The 25,504-nt window shown below is 39.9% G+C and overlaps 1 protein-coding gene across 5 annotated transcripts in view; it reads left to right on the top strand.

The window, feature by feature from the left end:
- Positions 1-4,350: 4,350 nt before the first annotated feature.
- Positions 4,351-25,504, top strand: part of UBE4B (ubiquitination factor E4B) — a 42,298-nt gene continuing 21,144 nt past the window's right edge. Inside the window, exons 1-8 of one of the 5 annotated variants that reach the window (XM_075721472.1) lie at positions 4,351-4,439; positions 10,465-10,651; positions 15,469-15,604; positions 16,147-16,234; positions 19,590-19,734; positions 20,563-20,791; positions 21,264-21,671; positions 22,550-22,663. In XM_075721472.1, the coding sequence (XP_075577587.1) occupies positions 4,416-4,439; positions 10,465-10,651; positions 15,469-15,604; positions 16,147-16,234; positions 19,590-19,734; positions 20,563-20,791; positions 21,264-21,671; positions 22,550-22,663 (1,331 nt within the window). In that variant the 5' untranslated portion in view covers positions 4,351-4,415. Of the gene's footprint in view, positions 4,440-10,464; positions 10,652-15,468; positions 15,605-16,146; positions 16,235-19,589; positions 19,735-20,562; positions 20,792-21,263; positions 21,672-22,549; positions 22,664-25,504 lie in introns of those variants that run through there. The other 4 variants (XM_075721473.1, XM_075721474.1, XM_075721476.1 and 1 more) reach the window with 4 other exon arrangements.

The raw sequence follows: 25,504 nt of genomic DNA, 5'->3' as shown, positions 1-25,504 counted from the left end.
ATATGTGTACTGGTTCCTACATGGAGGAAATATACAGGAGACTATGCACCCTCATGTCCAGTGATGGCTGTACAGACAAGAACTGATGCCTTGTACCTATTAACCTAAATGGCCTGATGTTTCTGGCTCAGGAAATAAGTCTGCTGTTGCCAGTGTTAAAGATCTGATTTTTGCTAATAAATGCCCAAAACCAAACCAATCTTAAGTACCTGACTTCTGAATGTGGTTTTCTTGGGAGGGGTGGGGAACAAAACCGTGAAATGTAAGTGATATGGCTTGGGTCTCTGGTTAACTAACAGTCTAAACCAAAGCAAGAAAAAGTGCCTGTTCTGAAGGGGCATGCCAACATCAAACAAAACAGAGGGGGAATGATGGTAGAGAAGTGAAGGTAACAACAAAGGAAGCAGACAACAAAGGTTACAGATATATTATTCAAAATGCTTCTCTTTAAGATGCACACTAGCAATTAACTCCACTTGCTTGTATCTTAAATGTGTAATGTGTAAGGTCCTATATTGCATCATAGCTGCTTTGTTCTCAAAATAATTAAGTTCAGCTTACCAGAGGAAACCAGCCTGTGACCAAATCCCAGAACAATGAAGATAGGTCTGCGTAATCCATGTAGATTCCAGTCTGCAAAATAATTGAACTCTATAAGCACATATCCAGAGTGAAAACAATGCTGCTTTAGTTCAGATTTATTTGCATACATCAGTTAGGTTCAATGTTTTTCTTTTTGACCTTCTGTAATGTGGCACAGAGAAGTAGGTTTTATATGCCTTGTGTAAACACACATAAGTGCTCAGATCAACTTGGTAGCTACATGTGAAATGAGTTGCTGCATATTGTTGGCAACACTAACATTGCAGGGATCTTATCACTAGTGGAAAGAGAAAAGAGTTTGATTAAATCTGGCTTAAGCTTAGTAACTTAATTACTTTCTAGGAAAAAAAAATGCAAAAGTAATCCCTGGTATTTTAAAACATAAGTAACACCACCTTTCTGATAGTATTTCTTGTCAGTTTGGAATTCTTAAAGCGACCACCAGGGGCAGTCAAAATCTGTTGAAGCTTGGAGGGCTTTTTGTTAGATTGAACCCCCCCATATAATTACTGGGGGACTATGTAAATTTAAGCTAGTTTCCAAAATACAAAGAAAAGAACTACTATTCCTTATACAGTTAGGGAAATCAGGGGGGACCAGCAGTAAAATGGCTGGTGTTTATTCTATGGATCCTGACAGTGTCTTCCTTCTGGAACAGAGTAGTTTTCATTTATTTGAAAATAAAATTACTGTTACCATGTTACTCTAACATAAATAAATTTATGCAGCAAAGCTACCCTGTCACATATGTCAGCAATACACAGCAACAGCCATGGACTTCGCTACTCCACTAGATGGCACCTCTGGAACATACTGGGTCTTTTTTTTTTTTCATTTTAGAGGTTCCTAACAGCAGTATTTGAAGTGTTAAATATTGCAGATACTCTCAAACTCCACAGCTTTTAAGCTGTGCACTCCAATAAGATATGCATGACAAGCAATACAGAAAGGCAATGATGATGACCTTAAGAATTGTTAGTGCAGAGAGAGACCTCAAGTATAAATCAGGAAAATGCAACCTTAGAAACCTGTATGACTACAAGTACAATAATTCATTAGTAAGGCTGCTATTAGGAAGTCCTTTTTGTTTGAAATATAGAAGAGTGATTATCAGCAGTGAAACTACTTTTCTTAATGCTACCTTCCCACTTCAAATTGCTGATTTGAAAGCAGGTAATGCTATGCAGAACTCAGTTGAGGATGCTTTAGAAATCTTGAGGATGAGAGAAGCTACCACAGTGACAAAACTGCTTATCCTAATTTCATTTATATGCTAACCAATTCACGTGCTTTCACGAAATACAAATTAAACATCTTGAAATGAAAGGTGAAAAAAGAAAGGGAGCAGTCACATGTTCTGAAGTGTGTTGGGGGGAAGACATTAAGATAGCCTTTGCCAAGAATATATGAACTATAGAACTGAAGGACAAGGACAAAACTCCCCAGAGAAGCACTTGAAGGGTTTTATTCAAAGGTGTTTCAGACCACTCCAATTATTTTACACTATTGCTTCGATGGTGGAACTTTTTCATCAGCCAGCCTCCAAGTTTTTTAGTGCAACTGCTGACCATGTGTATTATAATGATTTTAAGGTATGCCAGCTGCATGTGGAAGTACTATATAGATAGGTGAAATTGTTGCCTTCTGGATTCTACGATCAAAATAGACAATGGAAAACCAAAAGAACAGCCAGGAGTCACAGTCTCTAAAACACTCTTTCTAATGATGATATGAAAAAAAAGTTATACAAGTGATATATAAAAATGTAAGGAGTCATATCACTGAATGTAGTTTGCTATTATTGTTTCTAAAAGTTGGTCTTAGCAACAGACTTATACAGACTACTTTTAAACAGAGCAGGTAACTCTTTTTCCCTGACATCATCAGAAGTTACCTTTAAGGTTCCTAATTTTTACTCAAAAGCTGTTAAGACATAAATTTGTGTGTAGTCCCCTAATCATTTTCTTGCATACTATTCTGTGCAATGACTATATAATATGGAATAAACCAACAGTTTAGCATAAGAACAAACCCGCAACTGAAATCACGTAAAAGCCTGTGCTTTGGATTATAGCCCCAACTCCATTGGAAAAAAAAAACCAAACAAACCATAACAAAATGAAACATAATCCAAAGACGATAAAGAAACACAAAATGAACCATCATCTAAAAATGAAAGATAACAATATGCCTATGTTCTACAAAAGACCGGCAATATATATTATGATCCAATTATTTGCAAAAGAATTTGTTTCCCATTCTGGGCACCTTGGTTAAGTCATCAAAACCATTGTTTTTGTTCAAACACCTTTAAATCAATACAGTATGGTAAGGAAGATGTATACTGAAACACAAGACCAAATATCATATCTGCCTCAAATATGCATTAAAAAAATCTCATCAATTTTACTGCTTTGTAATTATTTGCAGCATTTATGGAAGTATGTCTTAACTCTATCCCTTGTTCATACAGACCAATTTGCTTCCATCTTAAGCACATCCTGCTGTCCTCCTTTTATGGGATTCTTTCACTCACGGAGTCAAACTACGCTGCACTGCGCATAGCTGTCTCAAGATCTTATTATTGGTGACTGTTCATCCCAGGGCAAAAATCTGCTGACGCAACTCCCATTTTTTTTATCCTCTTCCAAAAGAGCAACTTCTCAAAATCCTTTTCTTTTTCGCCTACATGTAGTATAACTGATCAAACAAGTGAACATCCAATTCACTTCAGGCCAACGCAGACCCCGGCTGTTTCGTTCTCCGGCTGGAGCTGCATTTTGAGTGCGAGGGAAAAGAAAGAGGAGGAAAAGATGAGTAGCTTTCACAAAAATATCATTTTGTGGTATAATGGAAGAACTAGGTGCAGAAAAGTTTGTGTTTTTACGCGAGAAAGGAACAAAATACTTCAGGTTTAAACTACACTTAGGGCTGAGGCCCAGTACTCACTGGGGGCTCGGTGCTTTCTTTTCCCCTTGGTACGTTATAGGGACTGTAATGTTAGACAAAAAGCCTGCAGTATCTCGATCATCGCTACTGCGAAAGCGGGTAACACCTTGGCGGAGCGGAGCACGTAGGACCCGTTGAAACGGGGCGACTCCAGCAGCCTAACCCCAGCTGGGATCCCGACGCCCAGAGCTGCGGCTCCGCTCCCGCCTCCGGGCGAGCGGCCACGCGTCTGGCGGCGGGCAGCGCCCTCCTCCCCGCCCTCCCCCGCTCCCCCGGCCCCGGCCCGGCCCCGCTCCGCCGCCCCCGACGGCCTCGGCCGCCTCCCCTCACGCCGCCCTCGCCCCCGTTGCCATGGCGCGCGCGGGCCGCCCCTCCCGCGCCGCCACGACGAGCCGCTGGGCCCCGCCCCTCGCGCCTCCCAGCGCTGCCATTGGCCGGCGCAGCGCGGGGCCCGGCATGCCCGGCTCCCTCCGCGGCGCCGGGCGGTCTCACGTGATCCCGCCCCAAGATGGCCGCCGCCCCCCTCTTGTTTTGATGAATAATCTCTGCGCGGGGCAGGGGCCGCGGCGCGGGCGGGGGCCGAGGCCGAGGCCGAGGGGCGCGGGCGGGCTGGGGCAGCCGGGGGGCGGCTCCCCCTCGGCCGCGGCGCGGCGGCAGCGGAGGCGCGGGCGGCGGGGAGCGGGCCGGGGGCGGCGGCGGGGCCGGCTGCCGGCGGGCGAGGCGCGGCGCGGCGCGGCCGCCGCGGAGATGCCCTTGTGAGGCGCCCCGGGGGGCAGAGGCGGCAGGAGAGCGCTTCCTCGGAGCTGCCCCTCGGCGGGGCGGAGGACGGCGCCCGCCCTCCCTTCACCATTAAGAGGAAGGCGATGGAGGAGCTGAGCGCGGATGAGGTGAGTGCGGGCCGCGGGGCCCGGGGCCTGAGGGGCGGCCGGGCGGGAGGCGCCGCCGGGGGCGGCCGGGCCCCGCGGGGAGAGGGCGCCGGGCTGCGCCTGGGCCGGCTGCCGGAGCCCGCGGTCGGGAGCCTGCGTGCGGGAGGAGCGCTGCCCGGGCGCTGCGCTCTGCCTTCGCCCGGTGCCTGTGCTCGGCGTTTTGCCGGTGCCCGTTCTCCGCGCTGCCCCTGACCCGCCAGCCCCTGGCTGGGCGGTGGGGCCGAGCTGCTCCTCTCCTGGTTCACCGCTGATTCTTCGCTTCCTCTGCCAGGTAGTCTTTGTCTGGAGGAGGCCTCTCTTGTGTTCAGCGCAAGGCGTTTTACGTGTTCTCTGTGTGTGATTGAAAAAACCCCTACTTTTTCACATAGTAAAACACTTAAAATCTTGCTTCGTCAGGCTCTTTGCTGGGAGACGAGGGGGGTGTGTGTGGTCTTTAATATCATTTCTTCTTGAAGCGGTTTGAAACAGGCTTGCCAGGTTTCCGATGCTTCCTTTGATTTACTCTTTTTTTTTTTTTAGTTCAACCTCTTGTTTTTTTTCACTTAAGAGTATAGGTGTTACGTTGTGATTAGCAAACACCTGACATGGAGAAACATCAACTCTTTCCTCTTTCTTCCTTCTAAAGGGTGGTGTTTGTCTTGGTTTTTGCTGGGTTTTTGTTTGGTTGGTTTTTTAACATAGGCTAAGATCTTATGTTTTGCTTGTATATTGGAGGACTCTCAAATTAACTCTCTGGTGGTACTGATCAGGATATAAGGAGTTTCCCACTGTCCCGGTGTAATGTCCAAATCACATACAACTTCAAATCTTCCCTCACCTCTTTAAAATAGTATTTTCATGTTGAAGTGTATTGCATATATATAAAGTGTATTGTACAGCTGCAGTATAGGCTTATTGCTGTACTTATACTCCAGGGATGATCAAAAGAAGTTATTTTTGTTCCATACCATATCTTATGGCAGGATTGTAGAGCAAGGTGGCTGCTGTTGTCACTCAGATTTGTATTCCAAAAAGTTAAGATGTTTTTGATTACATTGTACATCATGATTTAGCAATCCTACTATGCTGCAGCAGGAACTAGGAGGAAATACTTCATGCTGTTTACTTGATGAAAGTCCTCATACTCTGTGGAAGCATTGAGAAAAGGAGTGCAATCCCCGTGTTGGGAAGAGTGGGATAGGACAGTAGTGTTGTAATTTCTTCTGTGAAAAGGGATCTCTAACTTTATAAGTGTATTTCATGAGTACTTTGTTTACATGCAAACATGATCATTAAACTGCATCTGATTATGAGGTGTTTTATGATTAATTTCAGAATTATTTAACCTTGTTTGTGTCATTGCTTCAGCAAATTACTGACATCATCAAAAACACTGCATCGTGGAACTGAGGCTGCAGAAAATGAGTTCTCCAGTAGGGATTCATCTACCTTTTCTGGCAAAATGTTTGTCTCGAGTGACTCAAGTTTTCCCATGTCTTTCTAGTACAGTTCAGCTAGGACCAAAGCTGACTGGTATTTTAGGTGATTGCTTGAGACTAACTTAACCTTATACCATTTTGAGAGAGTCACGCTGTCACTTTTTATTGTTTGTGGGCCCCTCGTTGAAAACTCACAGCCAAGTCTATTTTAATATTCCTCCACATCTCTGCTTTACTGTTACTTGACACAGTGGACCCTGGATCAGAGGTGGGCTATATGGAAAAATAGCCTGCTAGAGTATGTTATATGTGACTTCTGTCTGATTCAAACTTTTTATCTGGCAGTGACTGAAGGAGAAAAACCACTTAACTAAAGTTGAAATTAATTGCAAGCCTCTTGTAGATTAGATTATCTTCTTATATCAAACCATAATTAAGTATAACATTAACAGAGTGTAACTTAAAAAGAAGAGAGATGGATGCAATTGATAATGGCTTTGGGTTTATATTTTAGCTTTGGGAAGGTATGTTGCACTGCTATCAACAGTGTCTCTCACTGAAATTTTCTCAGCGTTTACTTGTAAAAGCACTAGAAGTTGTCATTCACTACAGACCATATTAAAATCTTTAGAACAGGAGAAGAAACAATTCCTTTTTAGTGTGTGAATTTTAGCACGAGTGGTAGATAGCACAAGATGAGAATAGGGACTGCAGAGAAAAAAAGCAGAATCAAGCCAAATGTGGCATGAAGTGGGAAAGAATGACTTTAACTTAGCTTCTCTTAACATTTACATGATTTTGAGTGTTTTCTGAGCATAGAACATGACCAGTGTCACCAGAAAATGAAGCATTTCTTAAACCAATTTAACATGCTCCAATGAATACAAGAAAAATAAAGCTATCCATTCAAATTACCCTTTATTGTATAGATTTGGAACTCTTCTGTGATTATGGTAGGAAAAAAAAAAATCCTTAGAGTCTCACTAAGCAGTTGCCACTAAAGCAGATGTTGGTACAGATTTTTTTGTTTTTAACTGAGTGTGTGTGAGCCTGAGGGACCAGTCTTCCTAGTTGTATCTTGATTGGTCTGCTATGTAATCAAATTATCAGTTAACTGTCTTTAACAGGGTGCTATTTTTGCATTGTTTGCTGGAGTGTGTCCAGCTAACAGCTTTTAAGAAGTCCAGTAAGATCAAAAGTGTATTTCTGAAAGCTAGTATTCAAAGACGTAGTCCAGATCTGTCCAGCAAAAATGGTACTAATTAAAAAACAATGTGCTTTTTCCATTGAATCGATTAGATTTTTTTTTTTAAATTAACCTTTTAAACTGTATATTATGGAGTTGTGCTCTGTAGCAAAGATGGGCATTGTTTGTTCCATAGCCTGTGTAATAATTAGTACCAAATAACTTGTCACTGTTAGGTAAGGTAATGATATAGAACAGCTTTGTCATGTCGCTATTGCAAGCATTTATTGCTGAAATCAAGGGTTGGGTATTATTGAGGTACCCTAAACTTCCCTAAGACAATACTTTTAAAAACCCAGCTATGTGTTTCTTCATGGTAATCTGGAGAGTCATTCAGTCTGACATAAGAACAGGTCACTTTGAACTCCCACAATTCTAACATATGTTATTTGTGTTACGGGAAGGCCACAGGTTGGGACCTCGTTTGTGCCTGGTATTGTGCAAACAAGCTACGTCTTCTGAGTCCCCATGTTGTGCCCTGAGCGTAAAGCCTCCCTCACCTCCCTGGTCTTGATGCTGTTTAGCCTTAAGGCACAAGGGAATTAACTGGATAGAATGTGCGCACCAGTTTTATGCTGTATTCTCAAACTTCTCTTTCAGCCTGCACCTTTGCCTGTCTAGCATAATATCTTTCCTTCTCCCCTTTTTTCTCTCTTTCTTAAAACTTCCCAATCTTCAGATCAAATTTCAGATTTCTGTGATAATTTTACGTAAACCTAGAGGAATATGACAACTCGGGGTATCTAAGAACCAAATCTGGTCCTTTAACAGTCGCTAAATGTACTCTCAGTCATGAAAGCTGTCTCTCGGTGGAAAAAATATTCAGAGTTTATTTATATTTTAATGTTAATTTGTTCAGCAGTAAGGAAGATAAGTATAATTTGCCTATCATCCTTAAAGGGGCAGGGAAAAATCTTGTATTGGTTTTAATTGCAATATCTTGTCTAAAAGCAGCTCAGTGTCTGTGCAGATTTCTTTGTTCTGTGCCCTTCTCAGAATTTTTTTCAGGGCAGGTTATAGTCTGGGGGATTGGTCCATAAGAAAGATGTGTGGTTGATGGACTAAGGGTGACAAATAAAAGGCAGCAAGTTCGTCTTGGTGTCCTCCTGTTTCAACAGTGATGATTGCAGCTGATTTTGATGTAACTTTAGCATTGATCTATCCTAGTACTGTAGGTGAAGGAATGCTGAGTGGCACAAGTGACTTCAATTATCTGCTTGAAACTGGGAGATGATGAAGAGAGGTTTTGTGCAAATCATACCTTGTGAGGGCTATGACCTTGTTGGAGTAATCAACGTTTGACTGTATTAGAGAATAAATTGATAAATATATTGATTATTATCTATGCCTTTTTCTCCTCGCATATTTCCTTCCTAACATCAGATTGGGAACTAGCTAGCAAGAATAAATATGAACAGTTGTGGAAGAGTTACACATCACATTTATTTTTCTTGCTTTTTACATAGGTAACCTTCATCTTTCTCCCTAAGCTGCTTTGCATATATAGGCTGTTTGTGTGTGTATTTGTATTTGTTTTTTCTCCATTCCTCCCTGCAATTTCTTTATCTGAAAACCATGGGTACAGATCAGTTGAATGGTAAGGAAACAGCTTTTAAAACTTTAATTCAACCCCCTAATTCAAATAGATTTCAATTCAGCTAGGTTGTTTTACTGATAATATTTTTGTTACAGCTTTGTGAGCTGTGAACACTTGGGTTTAGCAAGAGGGGAAACGGCTATGGGGATGTGTAGCTGACGTTTTCTCAGGTATGCCTCTGAGAGGTGAGGTAGTTCTGTAGTTTTTTCAGATAAACAGATGAAAAAATAAGATGTAAGATACAAATGGAGAAAAACTAAGATTTTTTTTTAATAACTTTTTAGAGACCCTAATATGTACAGTTTCTACTTACAGCAAAGCTAAACAATTTATTTATGCAATAAGCTGTCCTATTTTGCCTGAAAGGGAGGAGGGATTAAGACATTCTTATCATAGCCTTTTTTTGTCTTAAGAACAAAGAAAAAAAAATTACTTTCTAGCTGCCTTCTGTGTTCATGTGGTGACACCTGTCATGGAGGGAGATGTAGTTCCAGACTCTATTTTCCCACAGTTTTTGAAGTCTGATTTAATTTGATCTGTTGTTCTTCCTTTTGGGGTAGGTTTCACAGGCCATTAAATGACTACAGTAGTGTAGCATAGGCATTGACTTGACACAAATCTTTTGTTCACTCCGTCACTTGCTTGGCAGTTCTTTAGGATTACGAGCAGAAGTGAAAACTGATACATTGCACGCAATGCTTGAGTATCATAATACAAAGAGGGAATAATGTGCATTGCTTGTTTTTGCAGGGAGCCGACACCCTCAAATATAATGCTTCTATTTTGTGCTGGGCTTATTTCGAGCTGAAGATGTAAGCTTTAGGAGCAGATCCTCCGAGGCAGCCTGTGATAATAAATAATTTCTTTTCTGTTTTTCATTTATGCTTCAAGTTTCACTTGAAGCACTTATAAATTACGAGTTTTATAAGTTTTATTTTGTCTATTTCTTTCTCATGTATAATATTAGTGTTATGTGGTTACATACTAATTTTAATAAATAGGTTCGTAACAGTTTTCTGAAGTCAGATTTTGAAGGCAGATGCTTCTTTGTCTTACTAGTAATGTGCAAAAACTGTTTTTAAATTCTCTGTGGTGAAATGTCTCTAGGTAATGAGAGGATGTTATTTACTGTCTTGTCTTTACTTCTCAAGATGCTTCTGTCTAGCAGATGAGTTGTATATTTTTAGTGTTTCAGGTCTGTTTCAGATTAACTTGGACAGCGGTGTTCTTAAAGAAGATGCAGTTGAAAGTTATTAAGCACGGGTGTTTTTATTAGTATCGTGTGGTGTGAAATTAGGGCAAAGGTCATGTTCATATTGTCCCTTTTATCAGATTAATGTAGGTTGTTTCATCAAATGCCAAAATAAATGGGGAGGTGTGTTACAGGTTTTGAAATTGTTGAGCAGTGAATGTTAAATTTGTCTTACACAACCATTTGAGGGACAAACACAGTATTCTCTAGTGCAAATGGTTTTCCAAGGCAGCAATTACATTCTTAAAATCTAAACATCAAGGGTATTTTAGTATTGTCACACAGAACAGAGAAACAGCGGTAAGACTCAGCTCCGCTTAGCAGGTTATCAGGTAAAGCTTCTGTATTTGCAGTTTCGCAGGAGTGAATACCCCTGCTGTGTAGGAGGGCCAAAGGGCAGCCACGGGGGGTGTGTGCATATGTATGTGCAAACAAACTTGCTTTTTTGCTGCTCTTTTATTTCCTTTGCATAGATTCGTCGAAGGCGCCTTGCTCGGCTGGCGGGTGGACCATCTTCCCAGCCTACGACGCCACTTACGTCACCGCAGAGGGAAACCCCACCTGGACCACCTGTAGTAGCACCGGCCCCGGGGCCATCCCATAGTCTAGGCCTAAATGTCCATAGCATGACCCCAGCTACCTCTCCGATTGGTGCATCAGGTAGGCAGGCACGGTAGTGACAAAAATTATTGCTGTACATCCACCGGGAGTTGTTAGGCGGCTCCTTGTCTTTAGAACACGAACATTGCTACTGGTGTTATTTCTGCTGTTACTAAAAGTCATTTTCAGAAAGAAACGTTCTAAAATGTTGGATGAAGGTACTTTTTGCTTTCATTTTGCAAATAATAAGTGGTTAGATACAATTGTTGTCCAGGTGTAAGTAAACTAATGGCATTTAAAGTAAGGGTTACCAAAACTTGAAGTTTGTAATACAGTTGAATATTACAGAAAAGAAAGCCAATCTGTTCAGGAGAAGGGGAGAAACCCTTTTCAGTCTTGCAACACAGTTTTTATTGATTGATTTCTAGGTACATTTTAGCAATCAGTCCCAAGTTCATTTTTGATCTTTAATTACTAGCATTTGGCACAATTAAAAACAGTAGGCTGTGACTGTGCATTGTCAATGTAAGAATAAAGTATTTGTCTTCTCTTTTGTATTACTTTGCCAATTGCACTGGTTTTGGAGTGAATACAAGTAGGATATTTATAAATGGTATTTATTTCAGAAAATAGAAATAATACCCGATCTATTAAAATCGGACAAATGCAGGAAGCATGGAAAGTTGGGAGGGTTGCTCTATAGAGAGGTGAAGACAATATTCTTCTATATAATACCACTTTTGACCTAAAAAAAGAAAAATTTTTTATTTCAAGTTGGCTGTCTTGGAAATCGAAACAAATTGGCGTGTTTTCCAGTATTGTGATCTTTATCTGAAAACTTAAATTGTTCTGCGTGTTGTGTTACTAAGTGAAGAGGTTCATAAAACCAATCTCAAAACAAATGTCAAGATTGTTTTAAACAGGTTTTCAGTATGGTTTCTAGACCATATTGAGGTATAGAATATAGAATTTGATAGAAATAATATTTTTTTTCCAATGCTTCTTGATAAGCATGCAGAATTCTGTATCTATTTACTTACTTGCTTTCTGAAATTTTATGTTTTTCCCTTTGGCAAGTACAGTAGTTCACAAGCTTAAATCTTGTAATTTAATTACAGTGGTGTTCTGAAATACCTAGAAGTGACTCCTGCTTATTTTGTTCACTTGTATCCAAAGCAGGACAGAGAAAAGCCATCAAAAGCATTTCCTGAGGAAAGCTCATTGCAGATGGAATTTAACACTGTGTATTGTCCTCATGATTGTAGACAGCAACCCAGAAGCAAAGGTGACTTTTTTTAAGAACAGTGCAGAGTTCACTTACTGTGTTCACTCAGCCTGTGGTTACGTGACTGTTTTAATCTGTCTTGGGTCTGACTCTTGCTGAAACGAGTATTTCTCACTGCCTCTCTCTCTGCTGTCCGTAGCAACTGTGTGGTGAGGTGGATCATGGACTTAATCCAGGTGAAAACTAACCCAGGAAAAATAAATGGTTAGTTTTCAAATAGATGAGGTCCTAATCCATCTTAATGCACAACTGTGTAAGTGATAATGCCAACAGGGCAGGAGGTGTGGAAACACGTACCTGAAGGTAGAAGTGTTTGTGTATTGGCAGACAGGTTTATCCTGGTTTGAAGTGGTCAGATAGCTAAGACTTTAGAGATTTCTGTCTCTCACATTAGAGTTCATCTGTCTGCACCGGCCAGTACCGGACTGTACAGACCAGCTTGCTTAGTGACCAGAAACACGCTACCTCGTCAGTGTAGTGTTGGCTTCCAGTGCCGTTCATTGCAGAAATTTGATGTGTTTCTTTTTCACACCAGGGTAAGAGATATGGTTAAATTGGGGAACAGATCAGGAAAAAAATGTTCACAACTGATTATCTGCTGTATTTATTTAGCATAAATGAAGACTCAGCTAATGCTGTGTGGTTTGGAGGAGTTCCTTTGAGCAGTAAACTAAAATGACTGTGGAGGATTTTAATTCTTTTGGACATACAGAGAGCAGTCCCAGCAGAATAGTGCCCTTGTAAGCATCCATTTTTATAAGAAGTTGCATGTCATGGTGAGATCAGACTTATGCATCAATTTCATGGAAAATATGATCATTATTTTGTATGTATTCGGAAAATATTTTGGAGAGCCTAGAAACAGTGTATCAATGACAGCCACACATACTGGGTGTGTGGTCTTCATAATTTTTGCATGTCTCTGTATGCTGTTGTGTTTCCTTTTTTTTTCTTTTTTTTTTTTAAAGGAAAACTGGAACTTCGGGTGTTGGGTATTTTATTGTATACCTGATCCAGCGAAGTACAGATGCAAGTAAATTCTGGAAGATTGATTGTGAAAAGGTGGTAGGTAGGACAGTTTGTTTGAAGAGGTCTGTTAATGAGTGCTGCAGTATAACTTACAGTACATTTTCCTGGCAGTGTGAGTAAGACCCCAAGGGGATGTAGAACAATGCACTTCTTCACCCTGGTAAGCCATGCGTTTCTTTATCCACTGACTTAGCTAGCTTTTTCTTTGGGAAGAGGGAGGAGGAGAGAGGAAGGACTCAAGGAAGACTGCCCCTTTGTAATTGATGATGTACTGAAGGAGAACAAGGCTGTAACTGGGGTATCCTAAATCAGCGACATGTGGGAATACCCAGCCCTCCCCTGCCATGGACAGCATATTTCTGTCTGCTGGGTGTTATCTCTAGGGAAACTACATCACTGAAATTCTGCTTTTGGAAGTTGCTTTTCTTTAAACTGATTGATCTGAGCAACTTTGCTCGGTTCAGACACTATACCTGATATTTCTATGTCCCTGGTTTTGTGGAGAAACTGTACTAGGCTTTGGGCCTGTGCCTCGTGCGAGGACTTCCAGTGTCAAAGCTGTAATATACATCACTAAAATTCCAGGACTGAAGGAAATAGCCACTTAGAACTGAAATGGAGCTTTTCTTGACATTTTCCTGCTTCCTGGGTGAAATCTTTTGCAGACATGTAATACTGGCAAATAGGTGGTTACGTGAAATCTAACTTTTCTTCGAGGATCTTTGTTCCTACCTCTATTTTTCTTTTCACATTGAAAACCTAATGGGCTCAAGAATGTTGTTTGAATGTTGTTTATGAATGAATGATAATACCCAGCTACAGCCCTAAAATTACTAACCAAAGCATAGAAGCTTTGAACAAAGCTGAGTAAAATTTACATTTGGCAGGTATTTTGTGATAGGTGCAAGTTACGTCTGCATTCTGTGTTGTCTTGCTATACTTTAGAGTGCTTTTCAGTTTTAGAACGTAGGTGTTTGGACAATCTGCTTGTTAAATTCTTTTCTGACTACCAATGCAAATTAATTTTACCTTGCACATCTTTTTTCACTTTCTGTTTGAAGATCTGAGTGTTTTCTCAATACTGACTGAGATCCAGCCTAATACAAGGAGTTAAGTATAAACTGTTTTTTATACCCAGGGAAGTAAAACGGGAGTTTCAAAGTGGTAGAGTGAAGCAACTTTTTCTACCTCCCATGCTGGATATCTAGTTGTTCTTCAGCAAACTGTCCTCTAAATGGGATTTTTCTGCCTTCTGCAGTTTTGTTCCTGTAAAATGAACTGTTTCAAGACCTAGAAGAAGCTTTGGGAAGGGTGCTTGAAAACAGCTTGTGTCAAAGAACATAATCCTGATTTGTTCTGTTTTGCTGCCCCCACTGTTAACTTCAGAACGTGTTGCTGCCACTGTGGGACAAGCTTGCACTTTTCAGTAGTAACAGTGAAACACAGCCAGTGCTGGAATTTAAAAAAAATAGGTTGTCAATCTGGTTTTACACTTCTCACCTGAAATGTAATACTGTTTGGGGAATGTCTTGTAAACTGCAGGTGAAAGAACCCAAAGGATTGAAATTCACTGCTGCTTTCTTTTTAAACACAGATGAATAATACCTTTTTTTTTTCTGCTCCTTCAAGGAGTCTGTTTACTGACATGCAAAACCTGATATTGATAAAACTACAGTTGCAACTTGCAATTAGTGCGATTTTATTATAAATCATGACTGCAAACAGTGTCACTAGGCACAAATTTTAGGAACAGACTGCGCTTAAGAGCCCCCTCCATTTAGATGTTTGTAGAACTCATTCAGCTTCTGTTGTTACTGAATGCAAGGCTTTTTCTGGATTATTTGGAATTATGCATTATAACTTTCTTCCTACCATGCTAGTATCTAACACTTCTCTGAGGAAGTCTTCACTGCAAAGTGAATGCATCTGTTCATATGCTGATGCTCATGAGCCATGCTCCAAAGCCATTATATTGCTTTCCATTTGCTGGTGTTGCACTTAGTGCATGTTGTTAGGACTTCTTGGATGCTTATTTTATTCTTGTGGAGAAGGAAAAGTACTGATAATTTCCCACTAAATTGTGGGAGGCTTTGTGGGAAGACTATCAGAACTTGGATTAGTTTTGTCCTGTACCCTCACCCAAGTAAACTCCATTGTAATAACCCAGTGACCTAGCGTGAAGTCCTATCCTGATAGGACTGACTTTAGAGGGGCTTTGACAAAGTCTTAAGGTAGTATATGGAGCAATCTTGTAAGAGATCAGTTTGCTGGTGGGTTTTTTTTATGGGAGTGAATCTCTGAGCACTTAACGGATGCAAATTTAGTTTTGTTTGCTGTGTTGTAATGCAGGTAAGCATTTCTATGTTGCTGCTGCAAGGGGAGGTAGAAAATGTGATTATCTGTAGTCAAATGTGAATATTATTACCATTTATTTCCTAATAAATTACTAAGAATGCTTAAGAGCTGGATTGAAAAACAGTATTTCCTCTCCTTTTCCATCCAAATAATTGTGTAGTGCCTTCTCATCTCTGTAGTAGTAATCTTGGTGGTGCCTTTTCTGTAGGAGTAGCCCACCGAAGCCAGAGCAGCGAAGGAGTGAGTTCACTCAGCAGTTCTCCATCTAACAGCCTTGAAACACAATCCCAGTCTCTCTCTCGGTCTCAGAGCATGGATATTGATAGTGTCTCCTGTGAGAAAAGGTAAAAAATGCAGCTTGTATAAGCCAGCAAATATTGTGCAATACTAACCATCAAAACATCTTACATCGGAAAATACTCTTCGTTTCTTGCTTCCAGCCCTGTTAATGCAATAGGGTTAAATGCTTGAAAATGACACACTGTTTAGACCACTGTAATGCTTGTTCTAGTCTGGTTTTAATGGGAATTCCTGACCTAAAATGATAAAAGACAAAGCATGATCTTAGATGTTAAGTGATGAGCATGTCTGGTGGGGATAATTCAGCTACTCTATTTAAAAAAGAAAAGGTTATGGGATGTGATAGCTGTGTAGTTTGTATTGCCTGCTGAAGAAATTTAGTACTGTGGTTTTTTAATTCAAAATGTAATATGAGAAGCATTTATCAACTAGGGATTTTAATTGCTGTTTGTGCATATGGCTATTCCTGTTGCATTGTTTTTTCTCTGCTGCTTCTACTTAAGATGATGCTTCTTCAGTCAGCATCTTACAGAGGACTGTGGCTTTCTGCAAGTTAATGGGCTGCTTCTCTTATTTCTGCTTACAGTATGTCCCAGGTAGATGTGGATTCAGGAATTGAAAACATGGAGGTTGATGAGAATGATCGCAGAGAGAAAAGGAGTCTGACGGATAAGGTTAGTCTGTTTTATGTTGGCTGTTCTCTTCCAGACTACATATGTATGTTACTATAACATCGAGCTTCAGGATTTCATGGGAGAATCCGTTCAGATTATGCAATTTGGAGTTAACAGTGCTGTGTTTTTTGTTTTCAGGGTAACGCATGCTTCTATTATGTAAAAAGTTAACTTTCTTTTATGAAGACTTCACCTCAGACTTTGCTTATATTGTTGTTTTTTCCCTCAGTGACAAAGCCTTACATGGCTGCAGCTTTGCAGTCTGTAATATTCCTGGGGCTTGCCTTGCATCCTCTTCTTTCTCAAAAGGGACAACATTGGGGTTTTTTGAGAAATTTCTTTACTAGAATTGTGTGTGGCAAGTGTTCCAAATAGTGGGATAGAAACAGGAACAGAGGATTTAGGATCATCGAATCGTTTAGCTTGGAAAAGACCTTTAAGATCATCCAGTCCAACCATTAACCTAACACTACCAAGTCCACCACTAAACCAGTTAAGGGGAGAGTAATAATTTCATGTTTCCTGGCTTGGTGGCTGGTTTATTTATTAATGAAAGTAAAAACTAGGAATCATTGAGGTTGGAAAGGATCTTTAAGATCATCAGTCCAACCATCAACCCAACACCTCCATGCCCCCTAAACCATGTCGCAAAATGCCATGTCTGCCCATTTTTTGAACACCTCCAGGGACAGGGACTCCACCACCTCTCTGGGCAGCCTGTTCTGATGCTTGACCACTCTTTCATGAATAAATTTTTCCTAATATCCAATTTAAACCTCCCCTGACACAGCTTGAGGCCCTTTTGTCTCATCCTATCACTCACTACTTGGGAGAAGAGCCCAACACCCACCTCACTACACCTCCTTTCAGGTAGCTGTAAAGAGCAATAAGGTCTCCCCTCAGCCTCCTCTTCTCCAGACTAAACAATCCCAGTTCCCTCAGCTGCTCCTCATAAGACTTGTGCTCTAGGCCCTTCACCAGCTTCCTTGCCCTTCTCTGGACACAGTGGAGGAGCGATGCAGAGTTTTAGCTTGCAGTGAATTCAGTTATCTCCACATTTTGAATACGTGCTTTTGAGAGGATGGAGCTAGCCCTCCAATGTAATCTGTGAAGAATTTCTTCGCTGCATTTCCTCATAAAAATTTGTGGGAAGGAAAAAAGTTAAAACTTTGAATATCAAAGCTGCATTTCGATTGTCTCAAATTCATTTATGAATGATATTTGAAAACTCTGAAGAAAATGTTTTTGTTATATATCCTACAACAAAGTGATCTATTAATGCCCAGACCTACTTTCTTTTAAATACACGGTAGGCCTGAAGAAGTATTTCTTAAGACACTTCTGAAGATTGTTGCAGCTTATTTGTGTAGCATTTAGAGGTCTACTAACAAAGTATTGTTTCAAATGTTATGTATGCTGAAATAATGCTATGTAGTAAGATTTTCTTCTCAATGATATTATAAGAAAATAAATATTTCACTATTGAGGTTTGGACAGGTGGTAGAACCCTTTAAAGTAGAAAAAGAAAGCAAGCAAGTACAAAGCGCTGTTTCACTCCTAAAATTGTCCTCTTTGTCATTTGATTTGAAGGCTCATGTGAAATAAAGCCATAAAGAAATGGGACATCAGTGTAGTGGAGAGAAGTTTCTACAACAATTCTTGCAGTGCTCATTAGATGTCTTTGTTTATTCCTGCACTGTCAGTAATAAGGTCAGTTGGTAAAAGCCTGGCTTAAAGCCATGTAGCCATAACCCTACTGCAGAATCCTTTCCAGTCAATTCCTAGCTGCAAATCAGGCAGTCGGACAGCTTGCATTGTGCTACTGTGAAATAAATACTTAGAATCAAGGACAATCTTGAAGGGGGTGGGAGCAATGGAAAGTAAAATAAAGCTGTGCAAACTTGGTTCAATTCCTCTTACTTATTTGGAGACACCCAAAAGTTAAGTGGCTGGGAGACAGCCTAGTCCTCATTTATGAGCAAAAAATCTTCTTGCCTGGTTATCTCCATGTGAAATGTTGTCAATAGTAAAGGCTTCTCTGCAGAAACAGGCAGAAGTACTTGAAAACAGTAGAGTACTAGTAGAGTGATTAAGTCAATAAAAATGTATTAACGTGCCAAAATTTGTCGTTTATTAAATGGTTTGAGGGAAAGCTTTTGAAAAGGGTACAGTGCTGGTAGTTGCTGGAAATCTCTGATAAATCTAGGCTTACCTGGTGGCTATTATGTGGTCTCAAATATAAAGGAAAAAAAAAGGGAGCTTTTTAGTGGCAACCTTGGTGGGGTTTTTTTCCCCCAATCTGCATTTTGTTCTTCCCCATTGACTTATTTTTTTCTAAAAGAAGAGAGTATTACTATCTGAAGTAGTATGATATATAGCAGTACAATGTGCACTTGTATTAGCCAAGTATCAGACATTTTTTTTAGGTCTAGGAAATACCTACAACTCTCACAGGAGAACTCTTGCAGGAAAATAGCCTCAAATCTAAAACTTTGCCATCTTTGAAATTCTGTGCAGCTGAATTGTCTGTTTTGTGTATTCTGTTGCTTCTTCAGTGTTGGTAGAAGCTGGGGGGGCACACAGAGTTACGTTGCTGGCTTGTCATGTATGTTTTGGAAATGTTTTTAAATGGTACCTCTCCTCACATTGCAGGGGTAACTACTTGAGTTTTATTTCCTTGTGTTCCACCATTTTTTTTAGGTGCACACTCAAAGCTGCCTTAGGATTGCAAGAACCCTCCCATTTACCTTTGCTAGCCACTATATATGGTAGCATTCTTCTTAGAGAAACTAGTTTTTCATTTTGAGCACAGTTTACATGATGTTCCTTTTTTGGAAGAAAGGGGAATGAGGCAAATTCTTGAGTCTTTTGCCCTGTCCTGACTTCATTCAAGTGAAAGATGTCTTTGTTTTGGGCAAAGATTTGAAATCAGGGAAGACATGGGGAAGCTCGCTCCTTCCTGTGCTTTCATTTTTACAAGAAACTGTTAATATCTGTGCATAATGAAAATTTGAATCCCCAATTAATTCCTTAAAGGAGAAATTGTAGGTATTTTGGTTAAATTTCCCTTCTTACTATACTGTTTTCGACCATGTTTTGGGAATTTACTTCCTACTAGATTTGTGTATTTCTTCTACATGTTTTCTGCATCTCTTTTGTGTTTCTTCAGGGTTTTTTCCAAATAAATTTTGATAAATACATCTATATTCCTTTCTAAGCGTACAAAATCTGCCATTAAGAGTTAGTCTGAAGCCATTTAAAGAAGGCCTGCATCTGATAAAAATGTGACTTGACTAATACAATTGCAAATAAGTTGATCTTTTTTTTTTTTCCTTTACCTCCCCCTCCAACCAAGGAACCTCTGTCTGGGTCTGAAGTATCTGAGGAACAAGCGTTACAGCTGGTCTGTAAGATCTTCAGAGTCTCTTGGAAGGACCGAGACAGAGATGTTATCTTCCTGAATTCACTCTCTGCCCAGTTTAAGCAGAACCCAAAGGAAGGTAGGTATCTGAACTGTTACCGTTGTTAGGGATTGTTTCAGTTGAGTGGCATGTTCCCTGCTCTTATTTTTAGCTTTTTCTGTCTTTGCTACAGTGCCAGAGCCACCTGATTGTGGTCTTTGCTTGATTTCAGCATCTGCTATCAGCAGATGTAGCAGGAAATGGAATCCCCAAAAAGGAACACGGGACTGATTGGTCACAGCTCCTGTTTCAGTCAATTGCTATGCTCCTGTTGGTTGTGTTTTCTGTTGTCAAGCTAGTGTGATGACACTGCAGTGCTGCTGGATTTTTTTTTTTTCCCAGAAACCTTTTACTGATTGAATGGGTTGTCTTGCATCATAATAGACATTTAGCAGTTAATTTGATAAGCTAAGAATTCCTGATTATTTTATATAATGAATTATATTTTATGTCAGCTATAGGATATGACCAAATTGAAAATTGTTATTTTATGTGTGGGCATATGTGCGGTGGGGTGCATGTGCATGCCTTTTTTTCCTTTTCTTATGACACAACTTGCCCAACTCGACAGCAGGGTGGGAAAATGAGACAACTTTAATAATAAACAATAACAACATTAGGTCATCTATGATCTTTTGTACTTTCCATAAAAGTAATGTTTTTGTGTAGCTGTAGTTTCAGAACCTAGTTAATATAGACAGAGTGATAGTTACAAATATAAGTATCAGTCTATTGTTTTTGCCAAAAGCAGCACTTAATTCACAGAACTACTGTCCTTTTTAGATGAAATCTCTGATAATGCTTACATATCTGACTAATGTGTAGATGTAGGTGAGGATACTAACTCTCTTCTTTTATTCTTAACAGTGTTTTCAGATTTTAAGGACTTGATCGGGCAGATTTTGATGGAAGTGTTGATGATGTCCACCCAGTCAAGGGATGAAAACCCATTTGCTAGCCTGACAGCTACATCACAACCGATTGCTGCAGCTGCCCGGTCTCCTGACAGAAGCCTGATTTTAAATACGGGCTCTAATCCAGGAAGCAGCCCTATGTTCTGTAACGTGGGCTCCTTTGGTTCCAGTTCATTATCCAGGTGACTTCTGATTATAACTGCATACTGATTTCACTTGAATATTGATTGGTATACTAGAAGAGACAGAGGGGCATAGAAATGTCCCAAGAACAGTAAATAGAGTAGATTTCTAAAGTTCTTCACTCTTTTACATGTGAATGTCCTTCCATTTCACGATTTTTGATTACATTGCCATGGCTAGAAGTGTATTTTATAGGTTAAAGCCATGTAGCTGGTTCCTTCTGAGAAGTATCCCTAATTTGGCATCAGTGAAGGCTGTGACTATGACTCTTAACTTAAAACTGTGTAGATTGTGACATAGTTTTATTCAACATTAGTAAAAAGGAGTAATGTATGTGAGCTGCAGAATTATTGCTGAAGAGTCGTCAGAAGGGCAAGGGCTTCTCTTGCTCATTTTATCTTTTTCACCCTTTTTCTGCATATCCTAAATTGTTGTCTTGTTTTGTTTTTTTTTCCCCCGTGACTGGTTTAGTCTCTATGGGACTAGTCCAGCTCCTACTACCAATTTCACAAGCTATGTACCAATGACTGGTTCATCTCTTACCCCACCAGCCAGTTCAGTTGCCACTACATCTGTGCCTTCCATTACTGTCAGCTCTCACCTCACAGCAACAAGCCCTTCTTGGATGCAGCCTTCCTCTCCGAGGTACCGGCCGTACACTGTTGCCCATTCTGGAGGCTTTTCAGCTTCCATCCCGCGCTCCTTGAATATTTCCATCCCATCTAGTTCACCAAGTCCTCCAGCCATGGCTGCTAGCCCTCCAGCCATGCCAGTCATCACATCCAGACAGAGACCCACAACGATGGGTCCACCTTTGTTTACTGCTTCACCCAGTACCTTGCGCAGGCGTTCTTCTTTACTGAACAGGATTCCTTCTAGGTATTTCACAAGAATGAAAGAGTGTGTTTAATGTGTGCCGTGCAGGGTGTGGCATAACCGGGCAATTTGGAAGAACTTAAGTTTGTGCTGAGCTTACCCTACTTACCCTGAGTTGATTTCTGTGTTTTGATTTGCGCTAATATGTTGACTTGCTAACCAGCTATCTTTGCCAAAGTATTAAACCTGCTTCTGTGAGCATTTGAGGTGTAATGTAATTACTACAGGTAGCAATATTGTTTTAATTTCCTCCTCTTCTTGCATCCATTCCAGTTAAACTATTAGCTTTCTGTTCAGTTGCTACTGCTGGATAGTAAACAAAACAGACCTCCTGCTTTGAAATCAGGTTTCTCAGTAGGGCTTTACTTGATTTGTTGAAAGCTGTTACTTGCTGGACTGTGTTAGATTTGATTCCCTGGTGCATAGATTTAAATTACAGATTAGCCTATTTCAGTGTGCCAGGCCAAGTACTGCTGCATTTTCTCTGTTGGCTGCTCCTGGAATCCCCAGTCCCTGCAGGAGGGGAAAACAAAAGCATGCAAGGGTTTGAGACCACTGCTTTTAAAGTTCAGTAGCTTAGAATTGTAGTACTTATTATTCAGTCATGTCTAAATGTTCCCACTTCAGCCATAATTTTTATTAGGTCTTCAGAATTCTTTTTAAACTTTTGGTTTGTGAGCGTGTGGTGTTTTGATATGTGAATAACTTGTGGTAGTATAACAGAGCATGTTAGTATAGCCTTGGTTTTACTAACATGGAGTTATCTGTTGTCTGCATGTTTAGAGAAGATGATTTTTGGCAGACTTACAAAGAAAAGCTACCATTTACTTTTTCTTTTGGCTTAAAAGATCTGATGGCCTTTTTCATTTTTGTTGTGGTAGTATATACGACAACCCTTTCTCCCTCCTCCTTCTTGCCGTTTCTGATGTGTCTGAGGACAGTAGTGATGAAGAAAATGAAGATGATGATTTTTCTTGTGTCCAGTTTGGGTCCAGGTATCGGAGAAAGAGAATGTAACTTGCATGCTTGGTTGCTTAGGAACTAACAGTCTGTGTAGTGTCAAGTGTTCTTCAAAGTAATGTGGAAAATGACTAAAGCCAACGAGATGACTTGCATGGGTTTTTAAGATGGTGTATAAACATGTATAATGAATGCTAGTTAGTCAGCTCTTTTTTGAAGAGATGACTAAGATAAAGTAAATGTTAATCGTAGTGCCTTTTAGGTTTAATGAGCATAGTTTCTGAAATGATGTTTGAGCGGAACTCCTCATTGACCATATGAGTAGAAGGAATATTATTCACCCACGGTTGTAACTTTAAAACCAGTGATACATCATGTGCATGTTTTCCTATCAAAAACTGGAAAATGAGGGCAAAGGTTAACGTGTAGAAAAAGACACAGTGGCAAATAGCCGGATGATGCAAACACTATGACTTTGTTGAAGATTTGTTGCTGCTTGACAGCTGAGGATCACTCTTCTAGCCTGTAAAGAAAACACACCTGAAAGTTTAAACTGGTCCTTTGACGTGGTAAGTAGTAGAGGCTGATGTAGTTGGACCAGCCAAGAATGGAGGGGTAAGAGCAGAATATTTTACTGTAAAACAGAGACTTTTGAATTGTATAGCAAAGCCCCTTCATTTGTGTGACATTAAGATATGTGAAAACAAAATGAGAATTGGTATTAGTGAGTTCTGTTTGGAAGCTAGCTAGTTAGCTGTGCAAAAAAACCTGCAGAACACTGGATATGCCAAGGAAAAAAAAGCTTTTGGAAGTGTAAATGCGGGGTAGGATCTTCTCTAGTTTTACATTCCATTGCAGAGTAATGCTGCAATGTCTTGGCTGATAGAGAAATGTTTTCCTATTAGGACTGAGGTTTTGGTGTGAAAAATGAGCAGCCCTCTTACAGAACTGTTTGTCATATCCAAATGATTTGTGTTGTTTATTAGTCTGTTGGTGAAAAGGATTCATTTCTTTTTGTTCCCATTAAAACTTAACATTCATCAGCTTCATCACATGCACCAAAATTCCCAAAGAAATGCCCCATTCTTTTGTATCAACCCAAACTGGAGAAAAGAATAAATGTTTTATATAAACCCCATGTATTTTAGGAAGACTGTTCTGAAAAAAAGTACTTCTGTAGACTTCCTAGTATCCTGAACACTTTCTGTGAGCATTCAGAGCCCTGATTATGATCGATAGTAATTGTGAGGTGGCCTACAGCTGGCCACATAGCCTGATGGAGCCAGTTGCAATTTACAAATGTATGAGGGAAACAAGACGAGAGTTTGAAAGACTGCATGCCATTTTGAACAACTGGAAGGAAAAGAGTTCCTCCAAGACTTTCAGTCCCCTTTGAAGTATTTTAGTTACAGCAAAAGTCAGGGGAAATCTAATTGCTTGAGCCTTCTAAAACTAAGCTAGGGCAAGACTTCAGGAAATATCTTGGGATGTCAGGGAATGCCCAAGAAGACTTGGTATGAGAAGATCTTTTTTCCCCCCACTAGCTTTTCTGTCTGTGATTGTTCGTGTGGTATGCTGGGACACTACTGCTAAAGTCAGACTGCTAACTAGAAGACCTTCCAGTAGCATCTTCTATTTCCCATTCCAGTCTAATTTCAAGGGGGTGAACTTCGTAACAAAGGTGTAGGGTTTTTCATGTACATGGAATTTAGGATTATTTTTCCCCACCGTTTTGTTTAATTCTTACCCTGTTGGCAGTTTAATCCAAATGTTGGATTGAGTTGCAAAGCCTTTGGTAAGGATTTCTGAGGCTGCTAAGCTTCTGGAGCCCGAGTTTGTAAATTATGTCCTGGCATTCTGCAGACAGCAGTAAGATGTTAGTTAAATTATAAACAGAATGACAGGACAATTATGCAATAACTTGCATTCTGAAAATACCAAGGCATTCGATATGTGTGCGACAGATGTATGAGCTTTGCATTAGAATAATTTCAGTTACTGCTGCAGTGAAATCATTAAAAGAATGATTAACTATAGAAGTAGTATTTTTTTAATATAAATTGATGTTCTTAAAAGTAATTTTTAAGCTGAATGTGAGAAGTCAAGAGGTTTAAAAGAGAGGCTATAAAAAAGAGTACGTGTGTGTGATTTCATGGTTACTGAGTACTATTTTAATAGAGCTACATTTTACATGGATTAGTTTGAATAACTGAAAACAAATTCTCTCTGCAAAAAGAGATTGCTGCTATTAGAAGTTACATTTCTTAACATGCTGAGCTACCAAATGCTTAGCAGTAATAACCTTTCCCTGATTTATTGGTTGGACTGTAAAGCTTGCACAATAGATTTGTACAGCTCAAGTATTAAAATGTAAGTTATTTTACAGTTTAAAGGAAATTCCAGTTATGACACCGTTTGTAGTCTTAGACATGTTTTGAAAAAGCTGCATTTAAGGAAACAAATACTCTTGTTTTCCAGTTTAAGATCTGGGGCTTATAAATTGGGCTTCATTTAAATCCACCCTGACTGTACACAGAGTTTTCTTTGAGGAATAGCAGTAGACCATCCATGTAACTGCTATATTTTTAATTCCATTTACATAAAACGAATATATCTTGTCTTAATTCCCTTCTGCAAAGTGAGGATTTTGCTTTTAATTAGCTTTGCCAAGCTGTTCTATAGACAAGAATTCTGTTGAGATAACAAGTCTGAGATTGAGAGTTGTGGGGTCTGTTCTCACTTTTGTATTTAATGTCTCCCTTGTCTCAAGCATGTTTTTTTTTTTTTTGTGGATTTAGTTGTTGTGTTTACAATATCAGTGTTTTCTTTTTTCCACCCTGAAGCTGTGCTACGTAATGAAATGGCATATTTTACTG

The sequence above is a fragment of the Pelecanus crispus genome, chromosome 15 (genome assembly GCF_030463565.1).
Source record: "Pelecanus crispus isolate bPelCri1 chromosome 15, bPelCri1.pri, whole genome shotgun sequence".
Lineage (NCBI taxonomy): Eukaryota > Metazoa > Chordata > Aves > Pelecaniformes > Pelecanidae > Pelecanus > Pelecanus crispus.
Note: the sequence above shows the minus strand (reverse complement) of the source record. Positions and strands in the feature narration are given on the sequence as shown.